Source organism: Bos indicus x Bos taurus, chromosome 26 (assembly GCF_003369695.1).
Source record: "Bos indicus x Bos taurus breed Angus x Brahman F1 hybrid chromosome 26, Bos_hybrid_MaternalHap_v2.0, whole genome shotgun sequence".
Taxonomy (NCBI): Eukaryota; Metazoa; Chordata; class Mammalia; order Artiodactyla; family Bovidae; genus Bos; species Bos indicus x Bos taurus.
The window spans coordinates 30,492,225-30,510,069 of NC_040101.1; the positions used below are offsets into that span (position 1 = coordinate 30,492,225).

At 41.5% G+C, this 17,845-nt stretch overlaps 1 protein-coding gene across 4 annotated transcripts in view; it reads left to right on the forward strand.

Moving 5' to 3' along the window:
* The window catches only part of CPN1 (carboxypeptidase N subunit 1), a 49,299-nt gene that overhangs the window by 23,650 nt on the left and 7,804 nt on the right, over nucleotides 1-17,845 (forward strand). For all 4 annotated transcript variants that reach the window (XM_027528810.1, XM_027528812.1, XM_027528811.1 and 1 more), the window contains 3 exons: nucleotides 3,364-3,519; nucleotides 8,693-8,875; nucleotides 10,314-10,425. In XM_027528810.1, coding sequence (XP_027384611.1) covers nucleotides 3,364-3,519; nucleotides 8,693-8,875; nucleotides 10,314-10,425 — 451 coding nt within the window. The remainder of the gene's footprint in view (nucleotides 1-3,363; nucleotides 3,520-8,692; nucleotides 8,876-10,313; nucleotides 10,426-17,845) is intronic.

The following is a 17,845-nucleotide window of genomic DNA, read 5'->3' on the forward strand; positions in this document are numbered from 1 at the left end:
AGAAAAATCATATAAATATTTTCCACTGGAACAGAATTGCTGTAGAAAACTTAAGAGAATGTCAAAAAAATGTTTTCAGTGAGACCTAAGAGTAAAATATGAGCATGATGCCATGAAGAATAGATAAATCTGAGAACAATAAAGAGTTCTTAGAGGAATCAAGAGTAGTAGTACATCTGTGAGTTTTCAGCCTCTTAGTGTTCATTCATTTACCCTGTTTCCAGGAATGGCCGCCAATTTAGGCTCTCCCCTCTCAGTCCCAAAGGGCTCCAGTGGACACTATTCCCCTTCTCCAATGCCAAACAGAACATCAAATAGAATTTCAGTTTTGCAAGAGCCTGTGAACTTATCTCTGTTCTACCACTTTATATATTTTATTGTTTATGTTAATATCTATTTCTCCATATATACCATGAATTCCTGGAAAGCTAGTGTAATGTCACATTGTCTCTTTCCCTAGAGTGTTGCAGAGGGCTTTAATAGAGATAAACTTAAATAAATGTGGATTGATTAAATGGATGACTGAAAGAATGAATATGTGACCAAATAAATGATGAAATGTGAAGTGTGAGCAGAGAGATTAAGGGGTCCATGAAGCTGCTATTGCTCAGAAGAAAGATAATCAAGGATCCTAAGTAAAATAAATAAAGGGGGAGGATAGTTTCCACTCTGGAAAACAGTTTAGCAATTTCTGAAAAAGTTAAATATGAATTTACTTTATGATACAGAAATTCTACTACTAGGTATTAGAAATGAAAACATATGTCCATGCTCAGACTTGTACATAAATATTCATGGAAGCATTATCCACAAAAGCCAAAAAGTGGAAACAAACCAAATGCCCATGTACTGGGTTTAATAGTATCCCCACCCCCACCCCCAATTCATGTCTACCTGGCACCTATGAGCATGACCTTATTTGGAGATAGGATCTTTGCATATGTCATCAAGCTAAAGTGAAATCACACTGGATTAGGGGACCTAAGTCAAATATAACTGGTGTCCTTATAAGAAGAAAGCAATTTGCACTCAGAGACACAGATGTACGGGGGAGAAGGCCATATGAAGATGGAAGTGGAAATTGGACTGAAGTATCTACAAACCAAGGAATACCAAGGAATGCCAAGGACTGCCAGCAACCATCAGAAGCTAGAAGAGAAAATAAGTATCTTCCTCTACAGACTTCAGAGAGCATAACCCTACTAGCATCTTAATTTCAGACATCTAACCTCTAGAACTGTGGAAGAATACATTGCTCATTTTATAACCCATCTAGATTGTGGTCATTTGTTACAGCAGACCCAGGAAACAAATATAGTCTATTAACTGGTGAATGGGTAAACAAAATGTGATAAATCCATATAATGGAATTATTCAGAAATAAAAGGGAATGAAGTACTGATACATGCTACGAAATGGAAGAACCTCAAAAACATTTTTCCTAGTGAAAAAAGCCAGTCATATAATATATGATCCCACTTATTTAAATGTCTGGCAAAGGCAAACCCATAGATATTGAAAGTGATTACCAACAACTGGAGTAAAACCAAATAGTCATTGTAAATGGGCATGAGGTTTCTTTTCAGGGTGATAGAAATATTCCAAAATTGTGGTAATGATTGCACAATTTTGTAAGCATACTAAAATTCACCAAGTTATACACTTAAATTGGGTGAATGTTGTGGCATATAAACTGTATCTCATGAAACCTTTTAAAAATAAGAGGTGCTTCCCTGGTGGCTCATTGGTAAAGAATCTGCCTGCCAGTGCAGAAGACACAGGTCTGGGAAGAAATGGGTTTGATCCCTGGTCCGGGAAGATCCCACATGCTGCAGAGCAGCTGAGCCTGTGTGCCACAACTGTTGAGCCTGAGCTCTAGAGCCTGGGAGCTGCAACTACTGAGCCTAAGTGCTGCCACTACTGAAACCTGTGTGGCCTAGAGTCCGTGCTCCACAGCAAGAGAAGCCACCGCAACGAGAAGCCAGCACACTGCAACGAAGGGTAGCCCCTGGCCTCTGCAACTAGAGAAAAGCGCTCACAGCAACGAAGACCTAGCACAGCCAAACAATAAATGCAGAGATAAAAAATAGGAGTTCCCACCCTCCTACACAATTGATAAGAATGTAAATTGGTGCAGCCACTATGGAAAACAGTACGCTGCTGCTGCTAAGTCGCTTCAGTCGTGTCCGACTCTGTGCGACCCCATAGACGGCAGCCCACCAGGCTCCCCCGTCCCTGGGATTCTCCAGGCAAGAACACTGGAGTGGGTTGCCATTTCCTCCTCCAATGCATGAAAGTAAAAAGTGAAAGTGAAGTCGTTCAGTCGTGTCCTACTCTTAGCGACCCCATGGACTGCAGCCCACCAGGCTCCTCCATCCCTGGGATTTTCCAGGCAAGAGTACTGGAGTGGGGTGCCATTGCCTTCTCTGGGAAAACAGTATAGAGGTTCCTTAAAAACCTAAAAACAGAGCTACTTTATGATCCAGTAATCCCACTCCTGGGCATATATCTGGAAAAGATGAAAGCTCTAATTTGAAGATACATGTACCCCAGTTTTCATAGCAGCAATATTTACAATAGCCAAGACAAAGTGCCTGTCAACAGATGATTAGTTTAAGAAGATGTGGTATAAATATCCAATGGAATACTACTCAGCCATAAAAAGAATGAAGTACTGTCATTTGCAACAACATGGATTGGCCTAGAAATTACCATATTAAGTGGAGTAAGTCAGAGAAAGACAAATATTACAAGTGATAAGTTATATCACTTATTATATTATTATATATGTGGAATCTAAAAAATAATACAAGTGAATCTATATACAAAATAGAAACAGACTCAGAGAAAACAAACATAGTTACCAAAGGGGAAAGGGAGGGTGGAGGGATAAATTAGGAGCATGGGATTAACAGATACAAACATAAAACATAAAATAGATAAGCAATGAGGATTTACTGAATAGAACAGGTAGTTATGGTCAGTATCTTATAATAAGCTATAATGGAAAATAATCTGAAAATATACATATGCAACTGAAAAATTATATTTTCTTTTCACATATACCTTTATCATTCTGATTAAATAGACAAACATTTAAAAAAATATATGGGTTCCCATTATCCTGAAACACCCTTCTTTTGTTCGAGCTTCTCCTGGGATCTCTACCTCGAGCACATGGTCAACAAGGAAACTTGAATCATGCCACTGGGACTTCAGATAAGTTAAAGAATAAAATGTTACATTATTTCATAGATTGAGCTAATGAGTAAAAAGAAAAAAAAAACTATATAGTGTTCTTCCAGTAGAGCATTCAGTGTGAAACCTAAACCTTCATCTTTCATTTCTTCCTTTTCCTACTAGGAACGGGACATCTCTGGGTATCTGGTTGGCAGGAACAATGCAAATGGGGTGGACCTGAACCGCAACTTCCCCGATCTCAATACCTACATCTACTACAATGAGAAGAACGGAGGCCCCAACCACCACTTGCCCCTTCCAGACAACTGGAAAAGTCAGGTATGAGATGAAATTTGCATGCAGAAGCAGGTAAATCAGCATCTGGCATTTCTTCTCTCGATCTTCACATCAACTAAACAAACAAGAATGAAGCAACAACGCAAGTCTGTGCTAATCTATCCTGAGCAGTGCTGACCATACTGTATGCCTCTTGGTATTTCTTGCCTCCCTGAGCATAGAGCCCTTCACTGAGCACAAGATGTTTGATATTAGTGGCGAAGGAGGTAAAACTGGTATCGTACTGTTGCACTGCACTTTACAATCTTAAAGAACTCTTTCTCAGCTAGCGTATCATCAAAAACTATGGTAAATGCATCAGGCAGTGTTATCCATCCCCATTTTATAGATATCACTTATAGAAAAAAATAAACTCACACAGATAGCAACTGATAGATTCAAGACTAAAACCTAGGTCTCCTGACTCCTCATCCAACATTCTTTCTATGGCACTATCCTGTCGACAGAGGACTGTAGGATTCTAGAGAGGAATCTCTCTTGCATGTGATGAACTGTGTGCTTATCAACAATTAGTGATAGAAGGAGGTTCAGGGAGTCTCACCCTTAGAAAAGAAGCTTTTCTTCTTCTCTCTCTGTATGCCATTGACTACTTTACCATATTCTCATTTCCTTTTTTCAACCAAAGATCACATTTGATACTCCCAGGTCTCTCACCTCTTCGTATTAGAAATGGTTCCATCCTAATGGTTGGCCTGTTCCTGGGAATGACTGTTGTCATCCTCGGAGTATCATCACCACCCTGTTTCTGACACTGTATGGCTTAGTTCTAAACATTCTCTTTGTGAATATCTGAGCTTAGAGACTGGGGAGAGAAAAATAAAGCAGATATAAGGCCTTATATTGGAAATTGCTAGATGAATATTACCAGTTTTTTCCCACTGGAATTGAAGCAAAAGTTATGCTGACATGTTTAGACTTTGGATAGCAGCTATGCTCTTGGCTCAAGTAAATAATAAATAAAAAATAACTTTGTATTTGTCATATTCAGTCAGAAGGATGCTCAGATTTATTAAACTTGTCTACATGAAGTAAAGTAACTGAGCCAGTAATAATTAAACTCCACTGGCTCCTCTGTCTGCAGCTTAGAAGGGAAAAAACAATGAGAAGTCTCTCACTCTTGATGGGACAGCCTAAAGGGCCAGGAACATGAGAGGCTGGCCTCCTTCTGATGCATGGAGGCTTAGGACATGGAGAAAGGACTGCTTTAAAGCATCTGAGCTGGTCACAGAGTTGGACTGGTTCCTCTGGGATTATATTCACTCTGATTGAGTGGGGCTCAACATTATTCATTTGGTCTCCTTGGGAATAGAAAAGATCAGAACCTTCACAAGAGACCCTTGATCCAGGAGGAGTCATTAACACCACATAACTTCTAAGCACATCCATCTGGAGGGGAGGAAAAACTGTGAAGACTATAAATTATTTACTTACACTATAAGTCCAGTAGATTCAAGGCTTTCTTTAGAATACTGTCACTCACTAGCAATATAATTTGTAGTACCAAGCATGGACTCTCATTAATTAGACAAGACTGGCCCATATTACAGTATATCTAATTTATGAAATTTGGATATCAGCAAACTAAAGTGGACTGGAATGGGTAACTTTAACTCAGATGACCATTATATCTACTACTGTGGGCAAGAATCCCTTAGAAGAAATGGAGTAGCCATCGTAGTCAACAAGAGAGTTTTAAATGCAGTAATTGGATGCAATCTTAAAAATGACAGAATGATCTATGTTCGTTTCCAAGGCAAAACATTCAATATCATGGTAATCCAAGTCTATGCACTGACCAGTAATGCTGAAGAAGCTGAAGTTGAACAGTTCTATAAAGACCTATAAGACCTTCTAGAACTAACACCCAAAAGAGATGTCCTTTTCATTATAGGGGATTGGAATGCAAACGTGGGAAGTCCAGAAATACCTGGAGTAACAGGCAAATTTGGCCTTGGAGTATAGAATGAAGCAGGGCAAAGGCTATTAGAGTTTTGCCAAGAGAACACACTGGTCATAGCAAACACCCTCTTCCAACAACACAAGAGAAGACTCTGCACATGAACATCACCAAATGTTCAACACTGAAATCAGATAGATTATATTCTTTGCAGCCAAAGATGGAGAAGCTCTATACAGTCAGCAAAAACAAGACCAGGAGCTGACTGTGGCTCAGATCATGAACTCCTTACTGCCAAATTCAGACTGAAATTGAAGAAAGTAGGGAAAACCACTAGACCATTCAGGTATGACCTAAATCAAATCCCTAATGATTATACAGTGGAAATGAGAAATAGATTTAAGGGCCTAGATCTGATAGATAGAGTGCCTGATGAACTATGGATGGAGGTTCGTAACATTGTACAGGAGACAGGGATCAAGACCATCTCCAAGAAAAAGAAATGCAAAAAAGCAAAATGGCTGTCTGAGGAGGCCTTAAAATTAGCTGTGAAAAGAAGAGAAGCTAAAGGCAAAAGAGAAAAGGAAAGATATACCCATTTGAATGCAGAGTTTCAAAGAATAGCAAGGAGAGATAAGAAAGCCTTCCTCAGTGATCAATGCAAAGGAATAGAGGGAAACAATAGAATGGGAAAGACTAGAGATCACTTCAAGAAAATTAGAGATACCAAGGGAACATTTCATGCAAAGATGGGCTCGATAAAGGACAGAAATGGTATGGACCTAACAGAAGCAGAAGGTATTAAGAAGAGGTGGCAAGAATACACAGAAGAACTATACAAAAAAGATCTTCATGACCCAGATAATCACCATGGTGTGATCACTGACCTAGAGCCAGATATCCTGGAATGCGAAGTCAAGTGGGCCTTAAGAATCATCACTACGAACAAAGCTAGTGGAGATGATAGAATTCCAGTTGAGCTATTTCAAATCCTAAAAGATAATGCTGTTACAGTGCTGCACTCAATATGACAGCAAATTTGGAAAACTCAGCAGTGGCCACAGGACTGGAAAAGGTCAGTTTTCATTCCAATCCCAAAGAAAGGCAATGCCTAAGAATGCTCAAACTACCACACAATTGCACTTATCGCACACACTAGTAAAGTCATGCTCAAAATTCTCCAAGCCAGGCTTCAGCAATATGTGAACCGTGAACTTCCTGATGTTCAAGCTGGTTTTAGAAAAGGCACAGGAACCAGAGATCAAATTGCCAACATCCGCTGGATCATGGAAAAAGCAAGAGAGTTCCAGAAAAACATCTATTTCTGCTTTATTGACTATACCAAAGCCTTTGACTGTGTGGATTACAATAAACTGTGGAAAATTCTGAATGAGATGGGCATACCAGACCGCCTGACCTGCCTCTTGAGATACCTGTATGCAGGTCAGGAAGTAACAGTTAGAACTGGACATGAAGAACAGACTGGTTCCAAATAGGAAAAGGAGTACATCAAGGCTGTATATTGTCACCCCGCTTATTTAACTTATATACAGAGTACATCATGAGAAACGCTGGGCTGGATGAAACACAAGCTGGACTCAAGATTGCCGGGAGAAATATCAATAACCTCAGATATGCAGATGACACCACCCTTATGGCAGAACATGAAGAAGAACTAAAGAGCCTCTTGGTGAAAGTGAAAGGGGAGAGTGAAAAAGTTGGCTTAAAGCTCAACATTCAGAAAACTAAGATCATGGCATCCAGTCCCATCACTTCATGGCGAATAGATGGGGAAACAGGGGAAACAGTGGCAGACTTTATTTATTTATTTATTTTTTTGGCTCCAAAATCACTGCAGATGGTGAGTGCAGCCATGAAATTAAAAGATGCTTACTCCTTGGAAGAAAAGTTATGACCAACCTAGACAGCATATTAAAAAGCAGAGATATTACTTTGTCAACAAAGGTCCATCTAGTGAAAGCTATGGTTTTTCCAGTAGTCATGTATGGATGTAAGAGTTGGACTATAAAGAAAGCTGAGCACCCGATACTTTCAAACTGTGGTGCTGGAGAAGACTCTTGAGAGTCCCTTGAACTGCAAGGAGATCCAACCAGTCCATCCTAAAGGAGATCAGTCCTGAGTGTTCATTGGAAGGACTGATGTTGAAGCTGAAACTCCAATACTTTGGCCACCTAATGTGAAGAGCTGACTCATTTAATAAGACCCTGATGCTGGGAAAGATTGAGAGTGGGAGGAGAAGGGGACAACAGAGGATGAGATGGTTGGATGGCATCACCGACTCAATGGGCATGAGTTTGAGTAAACTCTGGGAGTTGGTGATGAACAGGGTGGCCTGGCATGCTGCAGTCCATGGGGTCGCAAAGAGTCAGATACGACTGAGCAACTGAACTGAACTGAACTGACAGGAGAACATTCTACATGTTGACATTACAGCAGATGTGTTGGGAGTAGGAAGAGGTTGAAAATCATTGTTGTAAACCTGTAATTTTCAGACACATTTATTAAACTCCAAATTTCTGCAGCTCCAGAAGCTACTGGAAAAGTGGGTAAGTTGAAGAACCCTTTCTTTGTTACACAAGAGAGGCCAAATTGGAATTCTGAGTTCCGAAACCCTGTGCTACTCCTCTTCAAATTGCTCTTTTTCCTCCTTTCTCCCCCTTTTTTATTTAAGAGACTTTATTTTTTTTTTAAGGAATTTTAGGTTCACAGCAAAATTGAATGGAAAATATAGAATGGTACCACATATTCCCTGCTTCCCATTATCAACATCTCCCACCAGAGTGGTACATTTATTGCAATGATGAACCTACATTGACTTGTCATCATTACCCAAAAATTCATAGTTTCCATTAGGGTTCACTCTTCATGTTGTATCTTCTGTGGGTTTTCACAAACGTATCATGACATTTATCTACCATTTTGCATCATGCACAATAGTTTCACTGCCCTACATGATGTCTTTTTAGCTATTTTTAATAGTGGGATTCCACATGAGATTTCATTTTGAAAGTGTTCCATTCACCTAATTTGTTACACTGTCAAGCAAAAGATCAAAATTTCCCTGTCTGCACTTCTTATATCTGGTAGAACTCTCTTTGCTTTATTCAGGCATGCCATCCTCTCAGGCCACTTCCTGTCAGACATGCCATCCTTTCAGGCCACTTCCTGACAAAACTCATGTGAACAGCCATCTGGCTTTAGTTGTAGCTTCACCACCAAGCTCTCATCTCTCCTCAGGTGGAACCCGAGACCCAGGCTGTGATACAGTGGATCCGATCCTTCAACTTTGTCCTTTCAGCCAATCTCCACGGAGGGGCAGTGGTAGCCAATTATCCATATGACAAGTCCCTTGGGCACCGGGTCCGAGGTTTCCGCCGCACTGCCAATACCCCCACGCCTGATGACAAGCTTTTCCAGAAGGTATGCAGAATGGCCATCTGTCCAGGAAGAGGAAAGTGGGGCTCAGGAGAGTGACAGAAGTCAAATCAGTTAACACAGGACCCTATTAGGAATGAGTCAACAGAAAATGATTGAAAATACCTCCTGCTCATTAGGAGCTTACAATCTAGTATGTTACAGTTTGTTTTGAGTGATAAACCATACATTTATGAAAAAGTAAATAAATAGGAAAGCTTTATAGTACAGTTACCACAATGTAAAAAATACTTGTTAGTGATAAGGAAGAAATATACTGAAAGTCTGATAGTGCTGGTGGTAAGCTAGAGCATTAAATATGAATTTCAGGGGCTCTAATTTGCAGTTTTATAGTAATATGGCTGTATAAATGTAAAATATACCATGCATAGGAAAAAGGCTTATATAATAGCTCAAAACAGCAATAGAATAAAATTAACAGATTAGCTATTTTATAGTTAATATTCTTAATAATATATAATTAATAAAATAATTGGAATTCCCTGGCGGCTCAGATGGTAAAGCGTCTGCCTGCAATGCGGGAGACCCGGGTTCAATCCTTGGGTTGGGAAGATCCCCTGGAGAAGGAAATGGTAACCCACTCCAGTACTCATGCCTGGAAAATTCCATGGGTGGAGAAGCCTGGTGGGCTACAGTCCACGGGGTCGCAAAGAGTCGGATCAACTGAGCGACTTCACTTTCACTTTCTTTCAATAAAATAATGACATTATTTAGTATTTCAGTTTCTTTTTTTTTTTTTTCCTGGCCGAGTCTCATGACTTGTGGGATCTGAGTTCCCTGGCTGAGGATTGAACCGGGTCCCCACATTGAAAGCACCAAGTCCTAACCACTGGACTCCAGGGAATTCTCCTATAATGATAACATGAATTCAACAGTTAATGAATTACATAGAGAATAACACCAGTTGTTGCTTTGCAAAGCAAATATATTATTATATTTTCTTCTCTAGTAATCTCTTTTTGTCCATTGTTATAAAATAGTAATGAAAGAAAATGATAGAGATTTTGAATATATCCCTGTCCCTTTAACACACATCTCTCACTCCCAATACATAATTCCTTTTGTGATGAAGACCTGTCTGACTTGCTTCTTGATTCTCTCTTGCAAAACTCAGGTGGAAACTGAGGCACACTTGGAAGAGAGCTCATGCATGATTGAATGCCACCCCTCATTTTGCACTTGAAGAAATTTAGGCCCAATATAGTGGGAACAGCAGGAGATAGATCTCCTAACTCTAGTCCATTCCACACACACACACACACACACACCATCTCTCCATTTCTCCTGGTATTTTCTTTCACAAAAGGAAATAATCAATTGTTTCTACCTAGTGGGGTTCTTAGCCTCACCCTGCTTCTGAGTATGAGCATTGCCATATGAGTTGGGGACACTCAAGATCATTTTTCACCCACTTTACCTGTAGCTGGCGAAGATCTACTCCTATGCACATGGATGGATGCACCAAGGTTGGAACTGTGGGGATTACTTCCCAGACGGCATCACCAATGGGGCTTCCTGGTATTCCCTCAGCAAGGGTAAGAAGAATGCTGGGCACAAGAGTGCTGTAAGCTGAAGTAGACTGGGACTCATTTCTCCTTTTAAATTGTCAATTGATTTTTGCATCCTGTCAGAGATATGACAGGAATGCTATTTTGCATTCAAGTAGAGATTGGAGAAGGACATGGCAACCCACTCCAGTACTCTTGCCTGGAAAATCCCATGGACGGAGGAGCCTGGTAGGCTGCAGTCCATGGAGTCGCTAAGAGTAGGACATGACTGAGCGAATTCACTTTCACTTTCACAAATTGGAGAAGGAAATGGCAACCCACTCCAGTATTCTTGCCTGGAGAATCCCAGGGACAGGGGAGCCTGGTGGGCTGCCATTTATGGGGTCACACAGAGTCGGACATGACTGAAGCGACTTAGTAGCAGCAACAGCAGAGATCTGAAAAATGAGAAGCCTTAAGTTGGCATTTAACATCATCTTCTAATTCTTTAAAATGGAGGTTGGAACACTGTGTGGTCCTTTAGAACTGATGGTTCACATAGTGGATTAGATCATAGGAATGTAGTCAAGTGGTTAAGAGTGTGGTCTCTAAGGTTACATTGGGTTGAAACCCAGCTTGCCCATTCACTAGTTATGTGGCTTTAGGCTAATTACCTAACTTCTCTGTGCTTCAGTTTCCTCATTTGTACTTTAAGAATAACACTACTTGCATTATGATTTTTACGTAAGTATTAAATAAAATAATGCACATAGAGCATTTGGAAATGCCTGCTTTATAAATATGAAGATTTTTCTAAAGTGGCATGAGGTATGCCTCATATAGCAAAGATGAAGAGAGATGCCAGGCTAGACAGACAATTCCTCTGATATGTGCTCTTTGTACCCTGCCTGCCCATCTCCCATCAGCAGGGATTTGCCATGGACATTGGCCACTGATAACATAGCAGACACCTCTAGCAAGAGGCTCTTCTCTCTATTCTTTGGGCTTTTCCCATCACTGAGGGTCAAGATGTAACCTCTGTTTACAAACCTTCAGTAGATAAAGAACCTAAGGATAGGTAAGAGCTGAAGCAGGAAACCAGGTTCTCTTAGGAATCATGTTGCAGCAGCAATCTTCTCCCATCCTCTCACACCTGACCTGTCAGAGCCCAGGTAGTAGAAACTCACTGGTGAGGGCTGAGCTGATGGCTTGTCCTATGGGGACTGGGAAGGAGGAAGGTTAGCAAGTCATCATGTACTAGGAAGATGACAGACTTCTTGTGGCCAAAAACTCACTTGAATCCAAAGCAAGAAGACTGAACTTTACTTTCTTTGATTTACATTCAGTTCAGTTCAGTTCAGTCGCTCAGTGGTGTCCGACTCTTTGCGACCCCATGAACTGCAGCACGCCAGGCCTCCTTGTCCATCACCAACTCCCGGAGTTCACCCAAATTCTTGTCCATCAAGTCAGTGATGCCCTCTAGCCATCTCATCCTCTGTCATCCCCTTATCCTCCTGCCCCCAATCCCTCCCAGCATCAGAGTCTTAACTCTTCACATGAGGTGGCCAAAGTATTGGAGTTTCAGCTTCAGCATCAATCCTTCCAAAGAACACCCAGGACTGATCTCCTTTAGAATGGACTGGTTGGATCTCCTTGCAGTCCAAGGAACTCTCAAGAGTCTTCTCCTACACCACAGTTCAAAAGCATCAATTCTTCGGCGCTCAGGTTTCTTTACAGTCTAACCCTCACATCCATATATGACCACTGGAAAAACCATAGCCTTGACTAGACGGACCTTTGTTTAGGAAAGTAGTAAGTTTTTGTTTAGTCACTAAGTTATGTCCAACTCTTTGAGACTCCACAGACTGCAGCATGCCAGGTCCTCTGTCTTCCACCATCTCTTAGAGTTTGCTCAAATTCATGTCCATTGTGTTGGTGATTCTGTTTAACCATCTCATCCCCTGCAGCCCCCTTCTCCTTTTGCATTCAGTCTTTCCCAGAATCAGGGTCAAAGCAATAAGTGCCTGCGTGCTAAGTCGATTCAGTCATGTCCGACTCTATGCGACCCCATGAACTGTAGCCCACCAGGCTCCTCTGTCCATGGGATTCTCCAGGCAAGAATATTGGAATGGGTTGTCATTTCCTTCTCCAGGGGATCTTCCCTACCCAGGGTTTAAACCCACGTCTCTCAAGTCTCCTGCTTTGGCAGGCAGGTTCTTAACCACTAGCGCCATCTGGGAAGCCCCAAAGCAATAAGTGAACGTGAACATGAAGTTGCTCAGTAGTGTCCGACTCTTTGCGACCCCATGGACTGTAGCCTACCAGGCTCCTCTGTCCATGGGATTTTCCAGGCAATAGTACTGGAGTGGATTGCCGTTTCCTTCTCCAAGGGATCTTCCCAACCCAGGGATCGAACCCAGGTCTCCTGCATGTACCCCCTCCCAAATTTAGAACATAAAGTATACTTTTTCAAATACTTGTTCCTCCCTTTCCTTTCCCATTTTCTGAGATAGCATAACCCATGCCTCCACTAAATCATTAATCATTTAGTCATTCAGTTCAGTTCAGTTCAGTCGCTCAGTCATGTCCGGCTCTTTGCGACCCCATGAATCACAGCACGCCAGGCCTCCCTGTCCATCACCACCTCCCAGAGTTCACTCAAACTCACGTCTATCGAGTCGGTGATGCCATCCAGCCACCTTATCCTCTGTCGTCCCCTTCTTCTCCTGCCCCCAATCCCTCCCAGCATTAGGGTCTTTTCCAATGAGTCAACTCTTCGCATGAGGTGGCCAAAGTACTGGAGTATCAGCTTCAGCATCAGTCCTTCCAGTGAACACCCAGAACTGATCTTTAGGATGGACTGGTTGGATCTCCTTGCAGTCCAAGGGACTCTCAAGAGTCTTCTCCAACACCACAGTTCAAAAGCATCAATTCTTCAGTGCTCAGCTTTCTTCACAGTACAACTCTCACATCCATACACGACCACTGGAAAAACCATAGCCTTGACTAGACAGACCTTTGTTGGCAAAGTAATATCTCTGCTTTTCAATATACTATCTAGGTTGGTCATAACATTCCTTCCAAGGAGTAAGCGTCTTTTAATTTCATGGCTGCAGTCACCATCTGCAGTGATTTTGGAGCCCCCAAAAATAAAGTCTGACACTGTTTCCACTGTTTCCCCATCTATTTCCCATGAAGTGATGGGACCAGATGCCATGATCTTTGTTTTCTGAATGTTGAGCTTTAAGCCAACTTTTTCACTCTCCTCTTTCACTTTCACCAAGAGGCTTTTTAGTTCCTCTTCACTTTCTGCCTTAAGGGTGGTGTCATCTGCATATCTGAGGTTATTGATATTTCTCCTGGCAATCTTGATTCCAGCTTGTGCTTCTTCCAGTCCAGCGTTTCTCATGATGTACTCTGCATATAAGTTAAATAAACAGGGTGACAATATACAGCCTTGATGTACTCCTTTTCCTATTTGGAACAAGTCTGTTGTTCCATGTCCAGTTCTAACTGTTGCTTCCTGACCTGCAAATAGATTTCTCAAGAGGCAGGTCAGGTGGTCTGGTATTCCCATCTCTTTCAGAATTTTCCATAGTTTATTGTGATCCACATAGTCAAAGGCTTTGGCATAGTCAATAAAGCAGAAATAGATGTTTTCCTGGAACTCTCTTGCTTTTTCCATGATCCAGCGGATGTTGGCAATTTGATCTCTGGTTCCTGTGCCTTTTCTAAAACCAGCTTGAACATCAGGAAGTTCATGGTTCACATATTGCTGAAGCCTGGATTGGAGAATTTTGAGCATTACTTTACTAGCATGTGAGATGAGTGCAGTTGTGCGGTAGTTTGAGCATTCTTTGGCATTGCCTTTCTTTGGGATTGGAATGAAAACTGACCTTTTCCAGTCCTGTGGCCACTGCTGAGTTTTCCAAATTTGCTGGCATATTGATTGCAGCACTTTCACAGCATCATCTTTCAGGATTTGAAATAGCTCAACTGGAATTCCATCACCTCAACTAGCTTTGTTCGAGGTGATGCTTTCTAAGGCCCACTTGACTTCACATTCCAGGATGTCTGGCTATAGGTCAGTGATCACACCATCGTGATTACCCCTAATTCACTTCAGTTCAGTTCAGTCGCTCAGTCGTGTCCGACTCTTTGCGACCCCATGAATCGCAGCACGCCAGGCCTCCCTGTCCATCACCACCTCCCGGAGTTCACTCAGACTCACGTCCATCCAGTCAGTGATGCCATCCAGCCATCTCATCCTGTTGTCCCCTTCTCCTCCTGCCCCCAATCCCTCCCAGCATCAGAGTCTTTTCCAATGAGTCAACTCTTCGCATGAGGTGGCCAAAGTACTGGAGTTTCAGCTTTAGCATCATTCCTTCCAAAGAAATCCCAGGGCTGATCTCCTTCAGAATGGACTGGTTGGATCTCCTTGCAGTCCAAGGGACTCTCAAGAGTCTTCTCCAACACCACAGTTCAAAAGCATCAATCCTTCAGCGCTCAGCTTTCTTCACAGTCCAACTCTCACATCCATACATGACCACAGGAAAAACCATAGCCTTGACTAGACGGACCTTTATTGGCAAAGTAATGTCTCTGCTTTTCAATATGCTATCTAGGCTGGTCATAACTTTCTTTCCAAGGAGTAAGCGTCTTTTAATTTCATGGCTGCAGTCACCATCTGCAGTGATTTTAGAGCCCAAAAAAATACAGTCTGACACTGTTTCCACTGTTTCTCCATTTCCCATGAAGTGATGGGACCAGATGCCATGATCTTTGTTTTCTGAATGTTGAGCTTTAAGCCAACTTTTTCACTCTCCTCTTTCACTTTCATCAAGAGGCTTTTGAGTTCCTCTTCACTTTCTGCCATAAGGGTGGTGACATCTGCATATCTGAGGTTATTGATATTTCTCCTTGCAATCTTGATTCCAGCTTGTGCTTCTTCCAGTCCAGCGTTTCTCATGATGTACTCTGCATATAACTTAAATAAGCAGGGTGACAATATACAACCTTGACGTACTCCTTTTCCTATTTGGAACCAGTCTGTTGTTCCATGTCCAGTTCTAACTGTTGCTTCCTGACCTGCATATAGGTTTCTCAAGAGGCAGGTCAGGTGGTCTGCTATTCCCATCTCTTTCAGAATTTTCCATAGTTTATTGTGATCCACACAGTCAAAGGCTTTGGTATAGTCAATAAAGCAGAAATAGATGTTTTTCTGGAAATCTCTTGCTTTTTAGATGATCCAGCGGATGTTGGCAATTTGATCTCTGGTTCCTGTGCCTTTTCTAAAACCAGCTTGAACATCTGGAAGTTCACGGTTCACATATTGCTGAAGCCTGGCTTGGAGAATTTTGAGCATTACTTTACTAGCGTGTGAGATGAGTGCAATTGTGCAGTAGTTTGAGCATTCTTAGGCATTGCCTTTCTTTGGGATTGGAATGAAAACTGACCTTTTCCAGTCCTGTGGCCACTGCTGAGTTTTCCAAATTTGCTGGCATATTGATTGCAGCACTTTCACAGCATCCAAATCTTTCAGGATTTGAAATAGCTCAACTGGAATTCCATCACCTCCTCTAGCCTTGTTTGTAGTGATGCTTTTAAGGCCCACTTGAATTCACATTCCAGGATGTCTGGCTCTAGGTCAGTGATCACACCATCGTGATTATCTGGGTCGTGAAGATCTTTTTTGTACAGTTCTTCTGTGTATTCTTGTCACCTCTTCTTAGTATCTTCTGCTTCTGTTAGGTCCATACCATTTCTGTCCTTTATCGAGCCCATCTTTGCATGAAATGTTCCCTTGGTATCTCTGATTTTTTTGAAGAGATCTCTAGTCTTTCCCATTCTGTTGTTTTCCTCTATTTCTTTGCATTGATCGCTGAGGAAGGCTTTCTTATCTCTCCTTGCTATTCTTTGGAACTCTGCATTCAGATGCTTATATCTTTCCTTTTCTCCTTTGCTTTTCACTTCTCTTCTTTTCACAGCTATGTGTAAGGCCTCCCCAGACAGCCATTTTGCTTTTTTGCATTTCTTTTCCATGGGGATGGTCTTGATCCCTGTCTCCTGTGCAATGTCACGAACTTCATTCCATAGTTCATCAGGCACTCTATCTATCAGATCTAGTCCCTTAAATCTATTTCTCACTTCCACTGTATAATCATAAGGGATTTGATTTAGGTCATACCTGAATGGTCTAGTGGGTTTCCCTACTTTCTTCAATTTAAGTCTGAATTTGGTAATAAGGAGTTCATGATCTGAGCCATAGTCAGCTCCCGGTCTTGTTTTTGTTGACTGTATAGAGCTTCTTCATCTTTGGCTGCAAAGAACATAATCAATCTGATTTCGGTATTGACCATCTGGTGAGGTCCATGTGTAGAGTCTTCTCTTGTGTTGTTGGAAGAGGATGTTTGCTATGACCAGTGCATTTTCTTGGCAAAACTCTATTAGCCTTTGCCCTGCTTCATTCCATATTCCAAGGCCAAATTTGCCTGTTACTCCAGGTGTTTCTTGAATTCCTACTTTTGCATTCCAGTCCCCTATAATGAAAAGGACATCTTTTTTGGGCGTTAGTTCTAAAAGGTCTTGTAGGTCTTCATAGAACCATTCAACTTCAGCTTCTTCAGCATTACTGGTTAAATGGGTGTAATTCCAAGATCATGAAGTTTATATCAAGATGATAGTGAGGTTTCTAGACCAGCATCATCAGCATCACCTGGGAACTTGTTTAAAAAAAAAAGCAAGTACTGGATACATACTGAGTCAGAAACTCTGGGGCTGAGGCCTAGCAGTTTGTATTTGGCTGGAAGTCACAGCCTTCTAGGTAATTCTGATTCAGGGAGAGAATCAATGTAACAGGCTAGAGTTGTTCTCCAACTTTCCCTATTCTTTTAATAAGAGGTGGTTGCACTCATCAGCTTAGAGAGCAGGTAAAAAGTTGATTAGATGAATAATTTTTAATCCCAATAAGTTTGTGATATAAATACCATTCTAATGATCAGAAATATATTCAAAAGTGATTGATTCAATTGAATAATATACAGGATAGAAACAGGCAAGCATTTGATGAAGAAAAACTATAACTGCCTTCTGCTTTCTGTGGAGTCTGTTTTTCTAGGATAACTATTTTCAAGTTGGTGCTGTGTTCTCAGGTAGGAGAAAGGATGTGAAAGCAAGATAACCATCTCATCTCCGACCTCCCAGATCTGAAGAATATCACAGTCCAAGAGAAGAATCTATCCCTTGAGGGCAGTAATTGTCTGATATGGAGGCATGAGTAATAAGCAGACCTTGGTATGATGAGAGAGACAAGAAGTGAATTTAAGTCATGAAATGGAAGAAGTAGAGAATGGAGACCACACAGTGGGCATTTGTGAAGGGAGAAAACTGGAAAGATAGATAGGCATGTGAATTTGAAAACTGGGGAAAGGGCTTATGGAGGAGAAAAATAATGGAGATGAAGAGGTAG